Source organism: Mastigoproctus giganteus, chromosome 5 (assembly GCF_048544385.1).
Source record: "Mastigoproctus giganteus isolate SK-2022 chromosome 5, ASM4854438v1, whole genome shotgun sequence".
Classification (NCBI taxonomy): Eukaryota; Metazoa; Arthropoda; class Arachnida; order Uropygi; family Thelyphonidae; genus Mastigoproctus; species Mastigoproctus giganteus.
Genome location: NC_143579.1, coordinates 116,931,960 through 116,953,898, shown reverse-complemented (window position 1 = coordinate 116,953,898; position 21,939 = coordinate 116,931,960). Strand labels below are relative to the sequence as shown.

General features: G+C 37.2%; 1 protein-coding gene across 1 annotated transcript in view; it reads left to right on the top strand.

The window, feature by feature from the left end:
• Positions 1-21,939, top strand: part of Rcd1 (Reduction in Cnn dots 1) — a 350,852-nt gene that overhangs the window by 247,236 nt on the left and 81,677 nt on the right. Inside the window, exon 10 of the mRNA XM_090374162.1 lies at positions 6,633-6,707. Within this exon, the coding sequence (XP_090230288.1) occupies positions 6,633-6,707 (75 nt within the window). The remainder of the gene's footprint in view (positions 1-6,632; positions 6,708-21,939) is intronic.

Genomic DNA, 21,939 nt, shown 5'->3' with positions numbered 1-21,939 from the left:
TGAATGTAGATGCAAAATACTCATTCAGTTTGTTAGCTACCTGAGCAGATCGTGAACAGTCAAACCTTCAATATCAATTTGACCAATCTGATTCCATTCCTTCTAGAGTTTATATAAGTACAATAAAGAAGTCAATAAAGAAGTTTATATAAGTACAATGAAGAAGTCATCCTTTTCCAAAGATTTCTTGTAAGTTGCGGCGCCTCCGTAGCCAGGTGGGAAGGAGCAGCAGTGCATAGCACACGCTTCTTGATTAGACCGGGGTTCGAGCCCGTCACCACCAAATACGGAGAATGCTGAAAGGTCAGGGAATGACCACCGCATATCCCGGAGCAATATGGCCTTAGTTGCTAATGCTCCTAAAAAAAAACCAAATAACAAATAACAAATTGTAAGTTGCCTTTGCTTGCCTAACCTACTTTGTGACTTGATTGCAGACTAGCGTATAACTGCCATAGGCTTTTGTGTTGCCTTGTAATTTATATGCATCCCATGCATTTTTCTTCTCTGCCATTAATCTCAATAGTTCATCTGGCATCCATTTAGGCCTAAACCTTGAACAGTATTTCTTAGTGGGTATGAAAAGTCTAGTAGTTTCCAAGATTAATTCCTTGAATGAATTAATGAATTAATTCCAAGATTAATTCATTAGTTCATCTGGCATCCATTTAGGCCTAAACCTTGAACAGTATGTCTTAGTGGGTATGAAAAGTCTAGTAGTTTCCAAGATTAATTCCTTGAATGCTTCCCATTTAGAATTTTTTTGTAACATCAGTAGGTCCCACTATATAGAATTTAAAAACTGACTAACATCACCATAGTCACTTCACTGTTTACTGTATCAAATACATACATTCTATATATGTTAATCTTAAATTATAGGTGAAAACCTCATACCTTTGAGTAGGACTGTTAATCTCTCAACACTCAATCGCAAATTATTATAATATGAATTTACCCCCGTGTATTGTCATAAATGAATCAAGTTAAAATAACTATTAAACTAACATAACTAAAATAACTATTAAACTCTCATATAAGAGTTGAATACATCTTATTTTAATTAATAGTTATTTTAACTTGATTCATTTATGACAATACGCGGGGTGGTGGTAAATTCATATTATAATTATTCGTGATTGAGTGCTGAGAGATTAACAGTCCTACTCAAAGGTATGAGGTTTTCACCTATAATTTAAGATTATTATAATAATAATTGGACTTATTAGGCTTCATAGTCCCTTTTGATATGAATTAGTAATTCTATGTATGTATATTCTTGTCACAAGGTGGCACCCAGACATGCATCCATTTCCACCTGCATAAAAAGTAGGCAAAATATCTCATAAAACTAGCCTGATATGTTTGTGTGTATGTGTAAAGTTGTGTAATGTAATTACAGGCCATTTTGCCACCAGGTGTCTGTCCCTAGCATGGGGATCTGGGCCTGGGTGTACTAGTTCTGTCTGTGTATTAAAGCACCAAATTCCCGCAACCACCAGTGGTTGTGTAAGACTGATGGGTGCCAGCAATCCCACTCCTAGGTTGCCCACAGCAAGGAGCCTGCAAAAAAAAAAAAAAAAAAAAACTCTCCCACTGGAGAATACTCCTTACTGGGGGGGGGGGATGCCAATCATCCCACTTCCTATTCACTAACCTGGAAGCTTGCAAAACTATAAATGTCGGGAAAAAATAAATAAATAAAATGCACCCACTGGAGAAGAATACACCTTACTGAGTGCCAAACATCCCATTTTCTGGTCAGATTGACCAGGTAGCCAGCAAAATCATAATTAAATTTTAAAAAAATAAAAATAGTGTACAGATATATCAAGTAACATCAGCAATAACAGGTATTTGTCTCCTTTTATTAAAAACCAATCTGCAGAATCGCTGGAAAATTAAAAAATTATCTGCATTTGACAGCTACATGGATTCAAAGTCCCTATCAAGATTTGGTATTTAGAACAATCAAATAACAAATGATCCCATGTTTCAAGTCTATAAGATGCAATAAGGCTGCTCTTCTAAGGCGGACCACCATAGTCAGCTTTATGACAGCAAAAACCGTTCTTTTTACCCCTGATGGTAGTTACATCTTTAAGTAAATCCCACACAGTATACTGTGATCACTGCTAATAATCAGATCAAGAGTTTTACTCCCTCTGGTTGCCTCTTGAACATGCTGCTATAGAAAACAGTCATCCACAAAAGCATTGCTAGTGTGTGAGTGACCAACCTAGTAGAGTGCATGCTTAAAAATAATGAACTGTCCCTCCTAAATGTGGGGAAGAACACCTTTTTAGCATAACTACCTGCATTGTTCTGCCATTGATTTTTTTTATCTATCCCCTCTCCCTTCTTCCTTTGTTTACATGGTTGTTGGCCAATCCATGTGGCAGTGATCACGTCATTGTGGTATTTATCTTAACTGAAAGAGACCAAGTGAGTCATCATGATTATCACAGTGGAAGTTGGTTGAGTCTGACTGGAATGCCTACGACAGCTGGCATGGTGTGGTACGACTAATCGGCCGGGTTCCTGTTAATAATATAGTGATATACATTACAGAAGGTATTGTCCAAGCAGCAGCAGTTGCAATTCTCAATCTCCATGGTTTTCCCCATTCCTAAACCTTAGTGGAACTCACAGTCTCAAAACAATTTGTGTGTGAGGGGGGGGGGGGTTGTTGGGGATATTCTGGTGATATCCCACAACAGAAAACTTAATATCCATTAAATGTGCATGTGCCGAAGCACATTATGTTCAATGTAGAACCAAAACAAATTGTGAATTAGTTTTATGTCATACATTATCCAGTCTGTTATCTCAAAAGGGGTCTGGGATAAGATCCATCTTGCCAGTGCCCCTTCAATGTTTCTGGCAAGATGGATAAGATCCATCTTGCCAGAAACATTGAAGATCTCACTACAGTTTCAAATACAGTAGACTTTTGAAATAATGGCACCTTCTGTGGATTCAAGGTGTCGTTATTTCGATTTTTCCGTTATTTAGAAAGTTTTATTTTTAATGTATTTAATGCAGAAATAATGAGGCCAAATAAGAAATATACATTAAGAATGCAATATGTGTAAGTGTAGGGGAGGCAATGAAACAAAATCCCTTGAAAATGAATATCAGAAAAGTGGCGTCGTTAATCAGGGAAGATCGCCAGATATCTGTGCGTGAATTGTCCCAGGAGGTGAAGATTAATGTGGGCTCTGTTGAAACAGTCCTTCATGACCAACTCCATTTACGGAAATTGAGTGCAAGGTGGATTCCCCGATTATTGACTGGTTTCCAGAAGGCTGATCGACAACAGAAATTACAAGAGTTGTGATTATTGGCTGGTTTCAAGAAGGCTGATCGACAACAGAAATCACAAAAGTTGTGATTTCTGTGCCAAAAAAATGAGGAAGTCTTTTTTTTTTTTTTTTTTTTCTCTTGTCTATTCACTCAGGGTGAAAGTTGGATACACCATTTCGACCCTGAAAGTAAAAAGCAGTCCATGGAATAGCGACATCATGGTTTCCCATCCCCCAAGAAGGCAAGGGTCCAAGCATCAGCAGGAAAGGTCTTGCTGACAGTGTTTTGGCATGAGAAAGGTGTAATAATGAATGATTACCTGCTGAAAGGTAGAACAATTATAGGTGCCTATTATGCCAGCTTACTCACAAAATTACGGGAGAAAATCAAAACATGTAGGCTTAGCATGCTATCCGAAGGTATGAGAATGCTTCAAGACAATGCCCTAGTTCACACTTCTGAAATTGCAACACACAAGTGGCCACTTGTGGATAGGAAATACTGCCGTGTCCAGCATACTCACCCAATCTTGCACCATCGCACTTTTCATTTCCTTCCCTCAAATCATTTCTTCGGGGAGGACCCGCTTCTCTGATGACAAGACACTCGTTTCTGCAACGGAGTCATGGTTCAAAGACCAACCTCACCACTTCTACTAAAACGGTATCCGTAGCCTCATCCATCGATGGGAAAAATGTGTAAATCTGCACAGTTGCTATGTAGAGAAGCACTAAAACCTGTGCCAAGAATCAACAAGCTAGCACCTCTGCTGCTAGGTCAGGGTGATTCTTTATTGAACCACCCTCGTACCTTCCCTCCGTGACAAATGCAGACGGCTGCAATTGCAGGTCATGGGGTTTGTCAATGATATACAGGAATTTTGCTAGCAGGGAAAAGGAGGTGATTATCCCTTTGTATATGGCAATGGTCAGGCCATGCCTTGAGTGCTGCGTACAGGTCTGGAGGTCTCATTTTAGAAAGGATGTAGATTTGCTTGAGCGTGTACAGAGAAGGGCAACAAAATTGGTGAGGGGGAATGAAGTGATCTTCTTACCAAGAGAGGCTTAAGTTCTGAAAATGTAGCAGCTGGAGACTAGGCACCTGTGAGGTGATCTGATTGAGGTGTATAAGGCCTTGAATGGGTTGAGCATTAAACAGGCATAAATTAAAATTGAGGAAAGACAGTTGTAGAGTAGCCAGTGGGTGGTTAATTGCTGGAATAAACTTCCATCTGTCGTTGTGGAAGTTGATAGCTTAAATAAATTCGAGGAGGAACAGGACGGCACCTCCGTAGCCTGGTGGGCAGGAGCAGCAGTGCATAGCACATGCTTCTTGATTAGACCGGGGTTCGAGCCCGTGACCACCAAATATGGAGGATGCGGAAAGGTCAGGGAATGACCACCGCATATCCCCGGAGCAATATGGCCTTAGTTGCTAATGCTCCTAAAAAACCAAATAACAAACATAACAAACGGGAACTGGACAAACTTTTAGATAGAATGGTTGTGTGGATTTTTTTTTTGTTGCTTTTTGGCCAATGCCACATAAGCTCATACACTTGCTTTCTTGCATCACATGCCTCTATTACTACAACACGAATGTGCGGCTCTTCCAAGTTCACCATAAAAAGATAATCCTTTGCAGTGTTGACATTCATCTACCATATCACCTAAATCGCAATATGATACTTCTGTGGTTTCTTCGTTATCAGGATCTTGTGAAGATCTTATGTTATGCCTGCACCGTTTAATGGTTTGCTGAGTTTTGGCCTGGTCTTCATCCATATTAGCTATCTGCTTCCTGTCGTGTTGATTTTCCACTTGCTCCATTGTCATTGAACTTATTATTCGATTAGTTCATAACCTTTCAGCATGTTTCTCTCCATATTTCCATGCAGATGCCTGATGTCATCGTTTTCTCTTGGAATCGGTTGTTGCCAATCTAGGTTGCAGCATTGTATTAATTACTACGTTAGCAAATCAAATGTCATGGATTCCAGACACCTGTCGAAACGCACTGATCAATATCTAATCAGGAAATGACCTATGTAATTATTTTCCTGTGCATTTGTAGTGATATAATTGCCCCGCCCCCTTGTACCATATGATCTGCATCTCTCTCTCTTCTCCCATTGGCTACCCCACCATGCAGCATTCTCAAGATGAAATAAATATCGCTAGGAGGAAAACTTTTTTAATGTATAGAGAGATGATATACTTTTGGGATGGCTGTTCTACTGCAGAGCATTACATCAAATGTAATTGGCCTCAAAGAAGACATATGAACCACGAATGAGTGTGTGTGTGTGTTCCATTGGTAGAGCCACTGAAGATTTTTCTTCCATCTCTCTGTATTAAACATTGCCTAATGAGTTTTGTGAAAGCGTTAGGTAAGATGAATTTAAGATTTCATTACGTAACTGAGAAATTTCTAAAGAGCAGTGCTGTGAAAGAATAAAATATGTGAGGCCTCAAATCAGAGAACCAAGATGAAAGCTAAAAAAAAAACATACCCCAGTGTTTATTAGAAATAAAATCATGGTAGGCTTTCACATGGCTTTGTGGAAACTTTTTGGGTTAACCACAGGCCTCTATATAATTTCTGAAATGAATGCATATTGGCAGACTACTGTTGGGTATTGTACCATGATACACCAGACAAGGTGTGCCAAAAGAAGTCATCTGCAACAATTTTTAAATTGTACATATCTTTTTTACAATAGTGCATTATATTATTTTAACTATATTTATAAAATATATTGGTTTTAAACTATAAAAGTGATAAAAATGCAGTTTTAACCAGTCATATGTGCTTTATAATAAAATCATCTTACTTAACTTGTAATGATATTATGAGCTTTCGTATTGCTAAAAAAACCGAGCATATTTGACTTAATTATATGTTCTGTTATACTATGGATGCTTTCTAATATTGAAGTGGCTCACATCTGGTGAGTGTGGGCTTGGCATACCCAGGATCGTGAGCTGGGTATGCCAAGCCCACACTCACCATTCATCATTGGATATCATCATTCTTCTCTTTCTTGGTGATTTCCTCTCTCTCTCTCTCTCTCTCTCTCTCTCTCTCTGGCTAACTCATAAATTTTTTTTTTTTTGTCTGGTGCAGCAAAAGCCTCAGGCTTCCTTGCACCATATGGCTAATAATGATAATAGCTTGTGGCCTTTTTGGCTATGAAAGATCAGTAATACTTCTAGCTGTGTGAGGCAATATTTTAAAATACTGTTTTTAAGTCAATTTTTTAAAGATCCTCATTGTTTAATTTTGTGGTTTTTAATTAAGCGCAATTTTTTTTTTTTTTTTTTTAGGTAGCTCTCATAGAATTGGTAACTGCTGTGGTATGCCTTGGTTTTCCACTAACAGGAATCAATGGATCACGAGGGGTAATATTTGCATATACAAATAAAATTATTTGCAAATTAAGCATTTACAATATTAATAGATCATTGTAATTTTTTTTTTTTAAGTAACTGTACATGTTGAAATGGGTAAGAAATTGGTAGAATGCAAATTTATATAAACTTTGCATTCATTCATTTTCAGTACAATAAACCTTGTCTTGGTGACTGTAAATAAAATAATTCAAATTAATTATTAGGAAAAGCTTTTTTTTTTTTTTTTTTTTTTTTTTTTAGCTTAGATATAGCAAATAATTTTTATTTTATTTTAAAATGCATCACAATAGCAATATGTAGATAAGTGTTGATTTTTTGGAACATTTCATGCAGAACACCTTCAAATTCATTATCCAGTAGATACTGGATAATGAATTTGAAGGAAGAAGAAACATACTGAGTTATCAAAAATTCAACTTATTAAAATTTACTGCTTTTCTATTAAAAATAAGTTTCTGTATAAACAGAACTGCAAAAATATAGTAGGCCTTATCAGTATACAGGCGCTTACGGACTTATGTAAGTATTTGCTGGCAGGTGCAAACTTAAAAAAATTGTGGAAACGTATTTTGCATCCCATAGGAATAAATGGAGGTATCATGAAAATATCGTAAAGTATCTTTTTTTTTTTTTTTTTTTTTGTAATTCGTTCCAAGACCTCGGAAGTTAATTTTTGCTATATAACTAAGCTATTTATCTCTCTAAAAGGTCATTTTTATAATCGAAATTACACTATGCGTTCATCGTTATCATATGTTCTGTTATAAGAATCAATTTTGAATGCCTTTGTGATATTTTTATAAAACACATTTCTGGAGGTCACTACCATAAAACAATAAAAACAATTTGCACTTTCCAGTTTATTGGGCTTTTCTGTTAGTGCAACCTATTATAAACAGGTAAGAAACTATCTTATTGCATTTGCGATAATACCGATAACTGGAATTCTGTGCGTTTTTACATTACGGTATTATGGTGAAATAAGTTCCCCTTCACTGAAATCTTCAATCATATAAAAAAACCTAAATAAATTTTCAGAATCTTCTCTTCATTCCTATTTACTTATTACAATGGTGAAGGGAAAGGGACAATGAAAAGTGCAAGTGTTGGCAGTGCTAGAAAACGAAACAAAATTGATTTAGAAATGAAGATGATTAATTAAGAATTACGAAGCAGGACAAAGTTTGTTAAAGGATTAACACATTTAAGATTAACAGTGATCACAAAACAGCATTCAGGTGCTATGTTGAAGATGGAACAGCTGTTAATAATATGGATGGAAAATCAGATTCAGAAGCGAGTGCCCCTGAGTATTCAAGCAAAAGCAACAAGTATTTCTAAACATATTAAGGATAAGTATGGCGAACCCCAACCCAAGTTTGTTGCAAGCATTGAATGATTTAATAGGTTCAAGCATCACGCTGGTTTCCACAACATTAAAGTATGCAGTGAAGTTGCCAGTGCTGACTCTCAAGCTGCAGAGAAATTTTGTGATATGTTGTAAAAAAAAACCTTCTAAATCTTCACAGCTCTCAACTTCCACAGCAGCCTGCTTATCAGCAGGAGAGTTACTTCTGGCAATGATGCTCAAAAGGTAAAATTTGCTGACGTTACGCCTGTCTCCTCTCTTTTTGTCATTTTTCCTGCACATGAGATAAAAAAATTAAATAAATAATTCTATTTACATTTTCATCAAACATTTCTTTTTTGCTTCAATCAAATTCAGCGCGCATAGTTGCGAGTGCTGTGTAAGCATTTAGGGAAATTCCAACTTACATAAAATTCGACTTAGGTAGGTTTCCATGGAAGCAACCCTTGCGTAAGTCGGGCAGTGGCTGTATTGTTTTATAACTATAAGACTGTAAATTGAAGTTATACATTGACTTTATTTAAAATATATAGTAAAACATGTTCTGAATGTTCAATAAAAAGTGTTTGGTGCATATTATTTTATCTACTATTTCACGATTTCTTTGATTTATTGTCAGGAAATTATTTTCTGTTGCAGGTGAAAGACCACTAAATCTAAGCAGTACATCCTACTGCCTTCAGAGCTTCCTGGCGCTAAGACACATTAATTCCTTCTTCTGTATTGTCATCATCTTCAGTTTTATTGTCTTGTTCTTTTATTGTATCTGGGTAGCTATTTCTGTGTCAGTTAAACACAATCCATGGATTTTGCTATTACAATCAACATTTAAAAATTTGTCAAATGAAACTTAATCATTTATGCCCAGAGCCGAAATGGCAGGCATTCCAGCCATCATAGGGAACATTTACATTCTTCTCATATGTTACATTGCTTGCTATTGGAAATCCAGCTCATTTGGAATAATTTACAGTTGTAATGAATGATTCATGCAACAGTTAACAGATACTAGAATTAAAACATAAACTTTAATAAAATATAATAATTATATAAACATAAATAAAGTACTGAAATAAATAAATGTAAAATATGAATTAAGTAAAATTGGGGGATGTAGTTTTCTCTATTGCAATTCATAATGGGGGTTTGCAGTAAAAGTATGAAGTGCTTTGAGCAATAAGTACTGAAGTCATGTGAGCAGTCGATGAGCTGAATGTCACAGCATGGATCAGGGTAGTGTTGCTCATTCCATAAGTGTTCAGCAATGTCAGAGTGACCAGAGTTAGGCCCTCCCCCACGTGCACTGAGACATGGTTTTCCAGTCTCCTGGCAGTTTGGGCAATGTAAAATATCCCACAATCTGAACATTTAAGGTGGTAGACAAAGCCACTCCACAAAGTTGTTTGTTTGTTATTTGGTTTTTAGGAGCATGAGCAACTAAGGCCATATGCGGTGGTCATTCCCTGACCTTTCCGCATCCTCCATATTTGGTGGTGACGGGCTCGAACCCCGGTCTAATCAAGAAGTGTGTGCTAAGCACTGTTGCTCCTTCCCACCTGGCTACGGAGGCACCCACAAAGTTGTGGTAGGCAGTGCTACCCCAATAGGGATAGACTTCACCCTGTAAATAATAATTGGAATTTCTTACTAGGGTGTTGTATACATTGAACGTGATTAGTTTGCAGAATTCTAGCAAGCTGGAGAAACTTGAACAGTGAGAATATGCATGATGGAACTAAACTTACTATTGTGTGGAGACTGATTTGGATGAGCAGTAAGATCTTATATTATTTAAGTTTTAGTTTGAATTCTCATATTTGTTGATCTTTACAAGAAAGATTTTATGTTATGTTTCCTAATGCCAAGACATTAATAAATTTCTAATAGTTGTTTGGTATTTGGATCTTATGTGTACAGCACCTAGACAATTGCAGAAGTTGTTCGTTATAAGTCTGCAGCAGACAACATCTACCATACACCCATCAGTACAAGACTTATTGTATTGTTTGTAAAGGATGTAGATACAAAACTCTCTTTTCCAATAAGCAGATGAGATGTCCCTGTTTATACTTTGGCTTAAAAATTGTAAGAATTTGGATTGCCATTATTCGTCATAAGTTAAGAAGTGTTCCATTAGTAAAGCCAGAATTATGCATAAGCATAGAGGTTTGATTACTTCACTGTTTTTCCCATAGTTAGCATTAGTATTAGTAGAGGCACAAGATGCAACAAAGCAAGCTTATATAGCATCAGCAAGAAAGAAAAAAAATAATCTTCCCATTTCACCCATCCATTCACTCCAAAATGCTTGTTTAGTTCTACCTTTAACTTATTTAAGTTTTCAACCTCTACTACGACAGATGGAAGTTTTTTCCAACTGTCAACCACCTGCTGGCTAAAGGCAAATTTCCGCACATCTGTTCTACAATTGTCTTTTCTAAATTTGAATTTATGCCCCCTTAGGTTCGTAATCTGAACAAGTGGAAGGATCCCATCAGAATTCAGCGTGCTGAACCCATTCAAGGCCTTATACACCTCAATCAGATCACCGCGCAGGTGCCTAGTCTCCAGCCACTGCAATTTGCAGAACTTAAGCCTCTCTTGGTAAGAGGATCCCTTCATTCCCCTCACCAATCTTGTTGCCCTTCTCTGTACACGCTCAAGCAAATCTACATCCTTCCTAAAATGAGGCCTCCAGACCTGTATGCAGTACTCAAGGCGTGGCCTGACCATTGCCTTATACAGAGGGACAATCACCTCCTTTTCCCTGCTAGCAAAATTCCTATATATCATTGACAAAACCCCATGACCTACCCTGGCAGCCTGTCTGCAGAGTTAGATAAGCAAATTGATTGTTATCGCAAAATCATGGAGGAAAGGAAAGAAAGCTACCACTGTTCGATTGAAGTTAGATAAGTTTTTTTGCAAAAAATAAAATTTAAATCATACTATCTTTTTTTAAATTTATTCCTTAATAATTTAAGAACTATGCAGTGCATTATAGGTACATATTGAGTAAGAAAAAATATGTTTTTACAATTTTATAATTTTCAAGGATTCATTATAATTATTCCCATTGTTTCTTAAGTTTGATTAGTGTGGTTTTAATGTGCGGTATATTTCAAGGATTCATTAACCGCACTAATCAAGGGTTTCCTGTACTTTACATTTGTCAATGTTAAACTTCAGTTGCCACTTCTCAGCCCATCTGCTCAACTTTTCTAGATCCTGTTGCAGCAATATACTCTCATTACTGTCATTAACAACCCTGCCAACCTTCACTTCATCTGCAAACTTAGACATTAGCCCTGATATACCTTAATCAATATCATTGTTAAATACAGAAAACAACACTGAGCCAAACACCGAACCCTGGGGAACTCCACTAATAACTTTAGTCTACAAAGAGCAGTGTCCATTAATTCCCACTCAACCATCCTTTTATCCATTGCAGCAACTTGCCCTTAATGCCATACTGCTCTAATTTGTACAATAGTCTTCCATGTGCACCAATATCAAAAGTTTTCCTAAAATCTAAGTATATGACATCAACATTATTTTTGTGTGTGCAGTTCCTTTGTGACCACATAGTATCTAATCAAATTTATGAGTCAAGACTTACCCTTAACAAATCCATTCTGTCCGAACTATAACTGCAGTCTTGTCTATATGATCCTGCAGTGCTTCTTTAACCAGTAACACCATTATTTTCCCTGGAACAGAAGTTAAACAGGCTAGTAATTACTCACCTCTGTGAATTGGGGACACATTTGCACATCTCCAGTCCATGGGGACCTCCCCTTAGTCCATGTGAAACTTTTATAATTATGGTTAAGGGTTTGCTTACTTCCTTTGTTGCCTGCTTTAATATAACTGGATAGATCCCATCCATCCCAGTGCCTCTTTTATGTTCAATTTCAGCAATTTCTCCTCCACTTTGCTGTCAGTTATTACAAAATAATTTAGCTCCCTGCTAGAGTTTGATAAACTCCTGGCCTCCACTTCCCTACAGACTTCCTCATGTGTGAATGTAGATGCAAAATACTCATTGTTTTTCGGCTACCTCAGCAGGCTCGTCCACAATCGAACCTTCAATATCAAGTGGACTAATCTGATTCATCCCCTTCCTTCTAGAGTTCACATAAGTAAAGAAGTCGCTGCTGTTTTTCTTTTGCATCCTTTGCCAAAGATTTCTCGTAATCTACCTTCAATTGCCTAACCTCCTTTCTGACTTGATTACGTACTAGCTTATATCTACAATAGTCTTCTGTTTCACCTGATAATTTATGTGCATCCCATGTACTTTTCTTCTCTGCCATGAGTCTTCTTATTTCATCTGCTATCCATTTAGGCTTAAATCTTGAACATTATTTCTTAGTTGTGACAAAAAGCCTAGTAGTTTCCAAGATTACTTCCTTGAATGCTTCCCATTTAGAATTGGAGTTGGTAACATCATCAGTTGATCCCATTGTACAGAATATAAAAACTGTCTGAGACCACTGTAGTCACTTTTACGAAACCAAAAACCTTTCCCCTTACACCTGATGGTAGTTACATCTTTAAGTAAATCCCACATCAGTACACTGTTGTCCCCGCCACCTAGTGGTTCCTTTATCTGCAGATTCTTAAGTCATGAAGAATCACTGCTGATAATCAGATCAAGAGTATTACTCCCTCTAGTTGCCTCTTGAACATGCTGCTGTAGAAAAAAATCATCCCATACATCCACAAAACCTTGCTAGCATGCAAGTGACCACTTCACAAGTTCCAGTCAATATCTGGAAAGTTAAAAATCACCCTTTATAAGACAATTTGATTTACTGGCCCATTATTTCTCTGTATAGTTGTTCATTGTACTCATCAGAGTCATTAGGTCTATAACACACTCCTACTCTTAATTTTGCTTTACCAGTGCTTATGTCCCACCAGACTGACTCAACATTGCATACCCAGGTCAGCTAGATGCACTTTCTTGGATTTTATATGTTTCTTAACTAACAGCATTACCCATCCTCCCTTTCTATCCTATCTGTCATTTCTACACTCCTTATCTCTGTGTGACACCATGTCTTTGATATCCCAACAGTATCCACCTTCGTTGTCTTCACCAGCACCTAAAATTCTTCAAATTTATTTTCTATACTCCTAGCGTTGGCGTACATTCAAGTATACATGCACTTATTTTTAATCATAGTTATCCTAACACAGCACCTGTATTTACTTGTTCCATGATAACCTCCAGCAGTCCTGGAAATCCCCAGTACCTTACTTTCCAGGCTGCTGCTCATTCCCATAAAAGTATCACTTTCACTGATACCTGCAGCTACTGTTAATCTATTAGTTGAATCCCCCCCCCCCCCAAGCTAGCAGTTTTCCGACCCTTCTAACACTGCCCTGATAGCATCAGCAAATATTCTTGCACCCTTTCTATTTAAGTGTATTGTGTAGAAACAGTCTCTCCTGTTAACAAGCACAGACTAGGCTGAGAAAAATTCTACCCCATGAGCCTTGCACAGCTTCTCCAGAGCCTAATTGATTGACAAGACTGTCATCATATATTCCCTCCTATCATGTCTGGGCAGAATTGCAAACATTTCCAAATTTAACCCTAACTCACAACTTTTTTTCAACATTGAACTGTACTTGCTAAATAAGTCTGCAGATCTCCTACTCTTAATGTCATTAGTGCCAACGTGTACAACTGTATCCCCTTTTGCATCCTTCAAAGATGATATCCGCTCTACAACATCATCTACTTTTTCCCTAACAGACATACCCTGGTCCTGTTCAATCTATCCTTTTTTGCACAATATATTTCCCATCTCCCTGACAACAGTCACCAACAATAAATAGCTCCTGTGGGACCAGCACATTCTGCCCTGAAGATTGCCACTGTGTTGCCTGGTGCACAAGTGTGAGCTCTGGTGTTGTGTTGGGCAGCTGAGAGCTTGATGTGTTCCCCATTTTAATTCCTTTGAGGGCATCTACCCTACTCTTCAAACTTTCATAGATGCCCATCAGAATGCTGAGTTAGCACCTAATATCTTGACACTCTCTACACCTAGCACACGCAAAGACATTCTCCTTGGCTAGATCATGTCCTGTTCCAGAAAGTTCCACGAACATTTCACAATTTGCACATTGTTTTAGGCTGTGATGTGTTGGAAAATCGCCACCTTCATTTTCCCCCGAGCCACAGCACTCCCGGTACTTTGAGCTTGTTACTTTGCTGCTCTAGTCTCAGGCATGATTTCTGTTTAAATATGATTTAATTTATTAATAGGCTATACAGCAATACGGTACATATTTGAGTTTTAATATGTACCGTAAATTTTTGACTTAAACTTAATTGAAAACCGTGTTATAGTGAAACCCATGCTGTGTGAAGCCATGCTAAGCAAGGTATTGCTGTATAGCCTATTAATAAATTAAATTAGGAACGAGTACATATATGCTGCAATGCCAACTCTATTGTCTCACATGAACATGTGCCAATAGCTTCCCTCAGGCTGTCACTGGCAACGGTGCTCAGTATTCTTAATTCCATCCTGACAAGACAATATGATAGCTTCATTTCACAATTTATTTTTTACCCCTTTAAATACGATCGAAAATATATTTGCATCTTGGCTAGCAATCACTGCCAACAACATGCGTTCTGTTTGGCAGCATGTTTTGCCCCATTTGGCAAATTATTTCACTGGTTTTGAATCAGAATTCAGAAAATTGCTAAAGACATTGTGATATTGACATTGAAAAAGACATTGTGAAGATTGGAAAAGACTTGGGATTTGAAACTTTTTGACACTGACAATGTACGTGACTGCATTGACTCACATGAAAATGATTTAGATGATGAAATTGAAATTAACGAGCAAACTGCATATGAAGAAGAGGAAAACAATTTTGAATTGGATAACACTGTAGTGGTGCCAAAAGAATTTTCAACATACGAATTGGAGAAAGTTTTTCAGAGGGGTTGACATGGCCTGCGAGGTGATTATGAAAGGAGATCCGGATGTTGAATCCCGTTATATTTTTGACAACAGAAAAATTAACCAGAACACACGATTAACGCAAATAAATTTATGATACACATATATCAAGATATGGCAAATTTTACAAGATGGGTTTTGATGATACAAAGACTTGTACGCCGAGAAAAAGAAGAGATAACTTCACTGGACTTCATTATTGAAATACCTAAAAAATAAATAACGCTTTTTTTTTCCATCCCTAATGATGTTACCTTTCATTAATAAAATTTCTGCGATATTTTTAATTTCAAATCCTTTTAATTGGCTATAAACCGCAAATTGTTTATAGATTTATTATAATTTGTTTATAGACTGTTTCTCTGGTTTGCATTCAATTAAAACCCATTATAATTATACCTCAATCAGCACGGTTTCACATAACACAGAACATTTTCAGTACCAATTATCAGTGCTATGGGATATTGCTGTACTATACTATACTTGACTATGCAATACTAATGCAGTGATACATATTACGCTATTAGTGTTATGTTATACCTTACACTGTCAAGATCAAGATATACGCTATACTGTAATGATCACAATGTTAAATTAGTTATATCCTTAGCCCAAAAAGTGATTAAAACCTTCAAACTACTTATGTATTACAATTAAAAGCCCACTGTTCCTCTGCACTACTGATTACGTGCTACAATATTCAGGCCCAAAACTCCGATACAACCGTGGGTATGAATAGCGAGTCGTAACTTACAAAATCACTAGCTAAATTTATAAAATAATCTAATGAATGCTACTAAGCCTATTTAATCTAAAATATGATAAAATGTGTAAGAAAAACTTATTGTTTTCGGGAGCTCAAGAAGTTTGTCTTTGTAGTTATTTATGTTTCTGTGGGTTCAAATGGAATATGAGGCTGAAGTATACCATTCCTGTCAGCATAATAAGTTTAATTTGTTATTATATGAAACTTATACCACTAAACTTGCTAATGCTAATGGGCTACACAATGAGGAGAATACCTCACGATTTATTTTAAACTCTAGGAACAAGGAACTATCAGTGAACCATTGTGAGCTCTTAGCTTTCAGCATGAAATTTGCTGCCCCTTTCCCCAAAACCGCCTGTTATTTATTTAGCCATTGGGAAGTGGAGAACACCAAAGAAATTTGTTTCAAGGCTGCCTCTGTTCTACAGCACATCCAACCTGTGGTACCAAAAATTAAATCATTCTCATCTGGAAGACTTTATTTTCTTACACAATAATCAGAATATTGTTTTTCTACCTGAAAACAATGGTTATTGTACTGTTATCTTGAATAGATCTATATCCAAAAAGCTGATTTTTTTACAGGCTCATGAGCTACAGAACTCTCTTGCAAAGGTTGAAGTGTTTGGAATCTGATTTCAATAAACTTGTGTATTCTTGGTTTCTGGCAGAGAATATTACCAATAAAAGTTTATTGTTAACATAGAGATTCAAGGCATAGTTATGGGTGCTGCTATTAGTACTTTCAGGATTAATATTGCCATATTAATCACTTTTTGGCAGTGATACGTTGATTATATTTTTTTCACTAATTCCCCAATATTCTTAAGTGCAACTTCTCCAATACCTCAGTCCTCTCCACTTTTATACAATTTATAGTAGAACTGGAAATGTACAGTACTCTTCCTTTTTTGGGTGTTATGGTGCAATATACAGGGATTCATTTTATAGCTAACTACAATCTACAAAAAACCAATGTGTGTGTGTGGGCCATTTACCAACTATGATTCTGTGCATACTCCCAGACACTTAAACAGCACTGCTTGTGCTGTTTTATTTAATTGAGCCTGAATACATTCCAGCTCTGTTGAGGATAGAGATCTTGAGATTTCTAGAGTTAAGTTAAATCTGACTAGACATAGTTATTCTTCCCATGTCCTTGATAGATGTGAGTTAGTGGTCTGTGATCTTGCTTTCCATTGGAACCAGTTTCCATGTAATAGTCAATTTATTTCTACCGTGTTTTCTCCCACTATCTAGGTATCTTTATCTCTCTCCCTCCAATCTGGGTGGCACCTCCCCCCTTTGCCTAGTGGGTAACCTCATTGCCATCTATCAACTCCCATCCCCCAGTGCAGGATGACCATCCTAACCTGGGCCCCTCTTCTGTCCCCTTTTCACTGGGGGGCATTGACTACTGTCCCCCTGTATCTTCGACCACTTTTCCTTTCCCGCTTCCTGCCATCCCACTACTGTCTTCCACTTTCACTTTTTTTTATTATTATTGGGCTCTCCCTGTCTGTAGCTTTGGCTACCACATGATTTGCCCCATCAGTGCTTTCATACTCTCTACTGCCTGGCCTACCTCCTTGTGCCACTGGACAGTAAGCTAGTAGTTTTTTTGTGAAAACACAGGCCTTTAGGCTGATGCCGAATGAACAACATAGTCCCACATTAACACTACACAAAACAATTTAAAAATCAATTAAAGTTAAACGTAAATTTGAAGAAACGATTTTTCTTCCTGAAGCAGATAATGTTTTTCGACTGTGTGTTATGATCACAGGAATGGAAATTATGGATTGTGTGAGCTTAAATAGAGAGATTATTTGTCCTCACCTATGTGCATGAAATTGCGCAATTTTTTGTCTTTGACAAATTTGAGGAAAATAATCTCTATTTAAGATTCAAGCTCACACGATCCGTAATTTCCATTCCTGTGATCATGACACACAGTCAAAAAATATTGTCTGCTTCAGGAAAGAAAATCGTTTTTTCAAATTACATTTAACTTCAATTGATTTTTAAATTGTCTTTTTGAATTTTAGTTAATTTTTGAATTGTGTTCAATTGAGTTTTTACTGTAATCATTTTGCATTACTATTTTATGCATTTTAATTTCTGGAGAGTATCATACAGAAGTGTTCTACATACCATATTGAGGTAAATTTCTCTTATCCATCTACAAATATTGATATCAATATAGAACGTTTTGAGCACCACAGCTCTGTATTCATCACATTGCCCAACGCTGGGCCCATTGTTGTTTTGTATATTTATGAATGATATTGATGAAGGTATGTCAAGCTTAATGTCAAAGTTTCAGATGATACAAAGGTTGGTAGGGTTCTTAATAATAGTAATGACAGTATGTGCTGCTGCAACAGGATATGGAAAAGTTGGATAGATGGTCTGAGAAGTGACAACTGAAGTTTAAAGTTGACAAATGCAAAGTACTGCTTATGGGTAGCAGTAACCCCAGAGAAATATACCAACTGGGTGGTGTTACACTCAGGGTAGTGGAGAATAAGAGAGACCTGAGGGTAATTATGCAGTCAGATATGAAGTTTTCTAAGCAGTGCAGACAGGCTACCAGAGTAGATCATGTAGTCTTGTCAATGATATACAGCAATTTTGCAAGCAGTGATAAGGAGGTGATTATCCCCTTGTATACGGCAATGGTCAGGCCACACCTTGAATACTGCATACAGGTCTGGAAGCCTCATTTTAGGAAGGATGTAGAATTGCTAGAACGAGTACAGAGAAGGGCAACAAGACTGGTGAAGGGAACAAAGGGTGCTCTTATGAAGAATGGCTTAAATTCTGTAAATTGTAGCTTCTGGAGACTAGGTGCCTGCAAGGTGATCTGGGGGTGTATAAGGCATTGAATGGATTGAGAAGGCTCATTGCTGATGGGATTGTTCCTCTTGCTCAGATTACAAACCTGAGGGTGCATAGATTCAAACTGAAAAAAGACTGTTGTAGAATAGATGTGCGGAAGTTTGCCTTTAGCCAGTGAGTTTGTGTGCTTATCATATATACAATGTGCACAACTCTTGGTAAGAAATCCAGTCTGTTATTTCCAGGGTTGTTGACCGGGCTAACCAGGTGGGTAAAGTGGGTAAAGTTGATTACTGGAACAAACTTCCATCCGTTGTTGTGGAAGTTGGTAGCTTAAATAAATTCAAGGAAGAACTAGACAAACATTTGGAATGAATGGATCAGTGAAATATGAAGTTTTTTTTTTTTTAATTAATTAATTTATTTTTTTTTGGCTGATGCTGTATAAGCTTGCTTTCTTGCATCATGTGCCTCTACTAATGCTAACGCTAACATGCAGTTCGGGGGATGCATTACAATTAATACTATCCAGGTATCTCTCTCAGAGTGAATTCAATGTCTCACTAGAATTCTGTGTGCTTATCATATATACAATGTGCACAACTCTTGGTAAGAAATTCAGTCTGTTATTTCCAGGGTTGTCGACCGGGCTAACCAGGTGAGTAAAGTGCCTGCCTGGCAATCCAAAGGTCACGGGTTCGAATCCCGCCTTGGGCTTGGATCAGAGTATAATGCAAAAAAAACTTTGGGAGGTGCATTATGACCACAGAAGCCGATGCGCCAAAAACTAACAAAAAAAAAAAAAAAAAAATTCCAGGGTGGAGTCCCCTATCCTCTTATCCTTGTCAGGTGTCTCTATCTACCAATTAAATGTTCGAATTGTGGGTATGTTACATTGGTAAGACTACCAGAAGACTGTCTCAGAGTGTGCTGAAGCGGGAGGGTCTATCTGCACAGCCATCATTGACTGCTTCCATTGTTCAGTTTATTGATTGTTCATATGATTTTCACCAGCACTCATGGCTCAAAGCTCATATTTTTATTGTTGGCCCCATTATGAATCACAGTAGAGGGAACTGTATACCTCAGCCATTTATGTTGCAGTATACTGTACACTCTTTTAAGTTCATAATTGGGAACTATGCTCCAAAAGCTACATTATTTCAGTACCTTATTTATGTTTGTGCAATTATTATCTGTCTATACATTAAAAAAGTTATCCTCCTAGTGATATTTATTCTAGCCAATGGGAGAACAGGGTAGGGCAATTGCATCGCTTATTCTAGCCAATGGGAAAAGAGGGTTGGCAATTATGTCACTACAAATGCATAGGTAAATAATTAAATAGGTAATTTCCTGATTAGATTTCGATCAGTGTGTTATAATGTTAAAATATTAGTATAATAATATTATTATACAAATAATAAAATTATACATTTCAAAACTATACAGATATTTACAAAAATCTAAACTATTTACATTTATACCTCTGCTATATCAGGATTATGGGTCCCTTCATCAGCTGACAGTAATATACAAAAAACATTACAATGGAACATCAAATGAAGCCAGGCCTGGATAGTGAAGCAAATGCACAAGGTTGGTGAACGTTAAATGGAAGGCATGTAAATGGGTTACTGGGCAGAATCAGACACTTTCTGGTGACAATGTAGAGTGCATATGTGGGACGCATTGAATGACAACTGCCTCCATAATGTTCACCAACATTGTGCATGTACTACACTGTCTAATACATGACAACGCTCGGCATCATTTGATGTTCCATTGTAATGTTAGCTGATGAAGGGGCCCAATATAGTTTGTATATTTGAAAATAGTCTAATATTTGTATAGTTTGTAAATATTTTAGTCCTGCTCTTTTGGATGCAACAGTATTCCTCATGCCTTATGGAACCTAAAGCAAAAGGTCTTTTCCTAAGTGTAAACCCAGGTAAATAATTAGCATTAACATTAGTAGAGGCATATGATGAAAGAAAGCAAAGTTATACAGCATCAGCCAAAAAAAAAAAAAAACCCCTTCTCATTTCACCCATCCATATGCTCCAAGTGTTTATCTAGTTCTGCCTTGAATTTATTTAAACTGTCAACTTCTACAACAACAGATGCAAGTTTGTTCTAACAATCAACCACATTGGCTAAAGGCAAACTTCCGCACATCTATGTTCTTAATCTAAACAAGTGGAAGTATCCCATCAGCACTGAGCCTGCTTAAACCATTCAAGGTCTTATATACTTCAGTCAGATCACCTTGCAGGTGCCTAGTCACCAGACCCTGTAATTTGCAAAACTTAAGCCTTTCTTTGTAAAAGCAACCCTTTGTTCCATTCACTTGTTGCCATTCTCTGTACTTGTTCCAGCAGCTCTACATCCTAAAATGTGGCTTCCAGGCCTTTATACAGTACTAAAGGTGTGGTGGGACCATTGCCTTATACAAGGGGAAAATCACCTCCTTATCCTTGCTAGAAAAATTCCTGTATATCATTGACAAGACACCATGAGCTGCCCTTCAGACTCTCTACACTGGTCAGAAAACTTCATATCTGGCTGCACAATTATCTCCAGGTCTTTTTTCATTCTCTACTACCTTGAGTGTAGTATCACACAGTTGATATGTTACTCTGGGGTTACTGCTATCCATATGCAGTACCTTACATTTGTTAATGTTAAACTTCAGTTGCCACCGCTCAGCCCATCTGCTCAATGTTTCTAGATCCTCTTGCTGTAGTGTACTGTCATTAGTGTCATTAACAAACTTGCCAACCTTCGTATCATCTGCAAACTTAGACATTAAACCTGATATGCGTTCATCAGTATCATTAATAAATACAGAAAACAACAATGGACCCAACACTGAACCCTGGGGTCTCCACTGATAACGTTAGTCCATGAAGAGCAGTGTCCATTGATTACCCCTTAACTATCCCTTTATCCATAACAGCATTTTGCCCTTAATGCCATACTGCTCCAATTTGTACAGTAGATTTCCATGTGCAACAGTATCAAAAGCTTTCCTAAGATCCAAGTATATGTATCAAAATTATTTGTTTCCATCCAGTTCCTTTGTGAGCTCATCATTGTATCCAATCAAATTGGTCAGACAAGATTCCCCCTTAACAAATTACCCATGTTGTGTCCAAACTGTAATCGAAGCGTTGTCTAGATGAATCTGCAGTACTACTTTAACCAGTGCTTCCATTAATTTCCCCAGAACAGAAGTTAAACTAA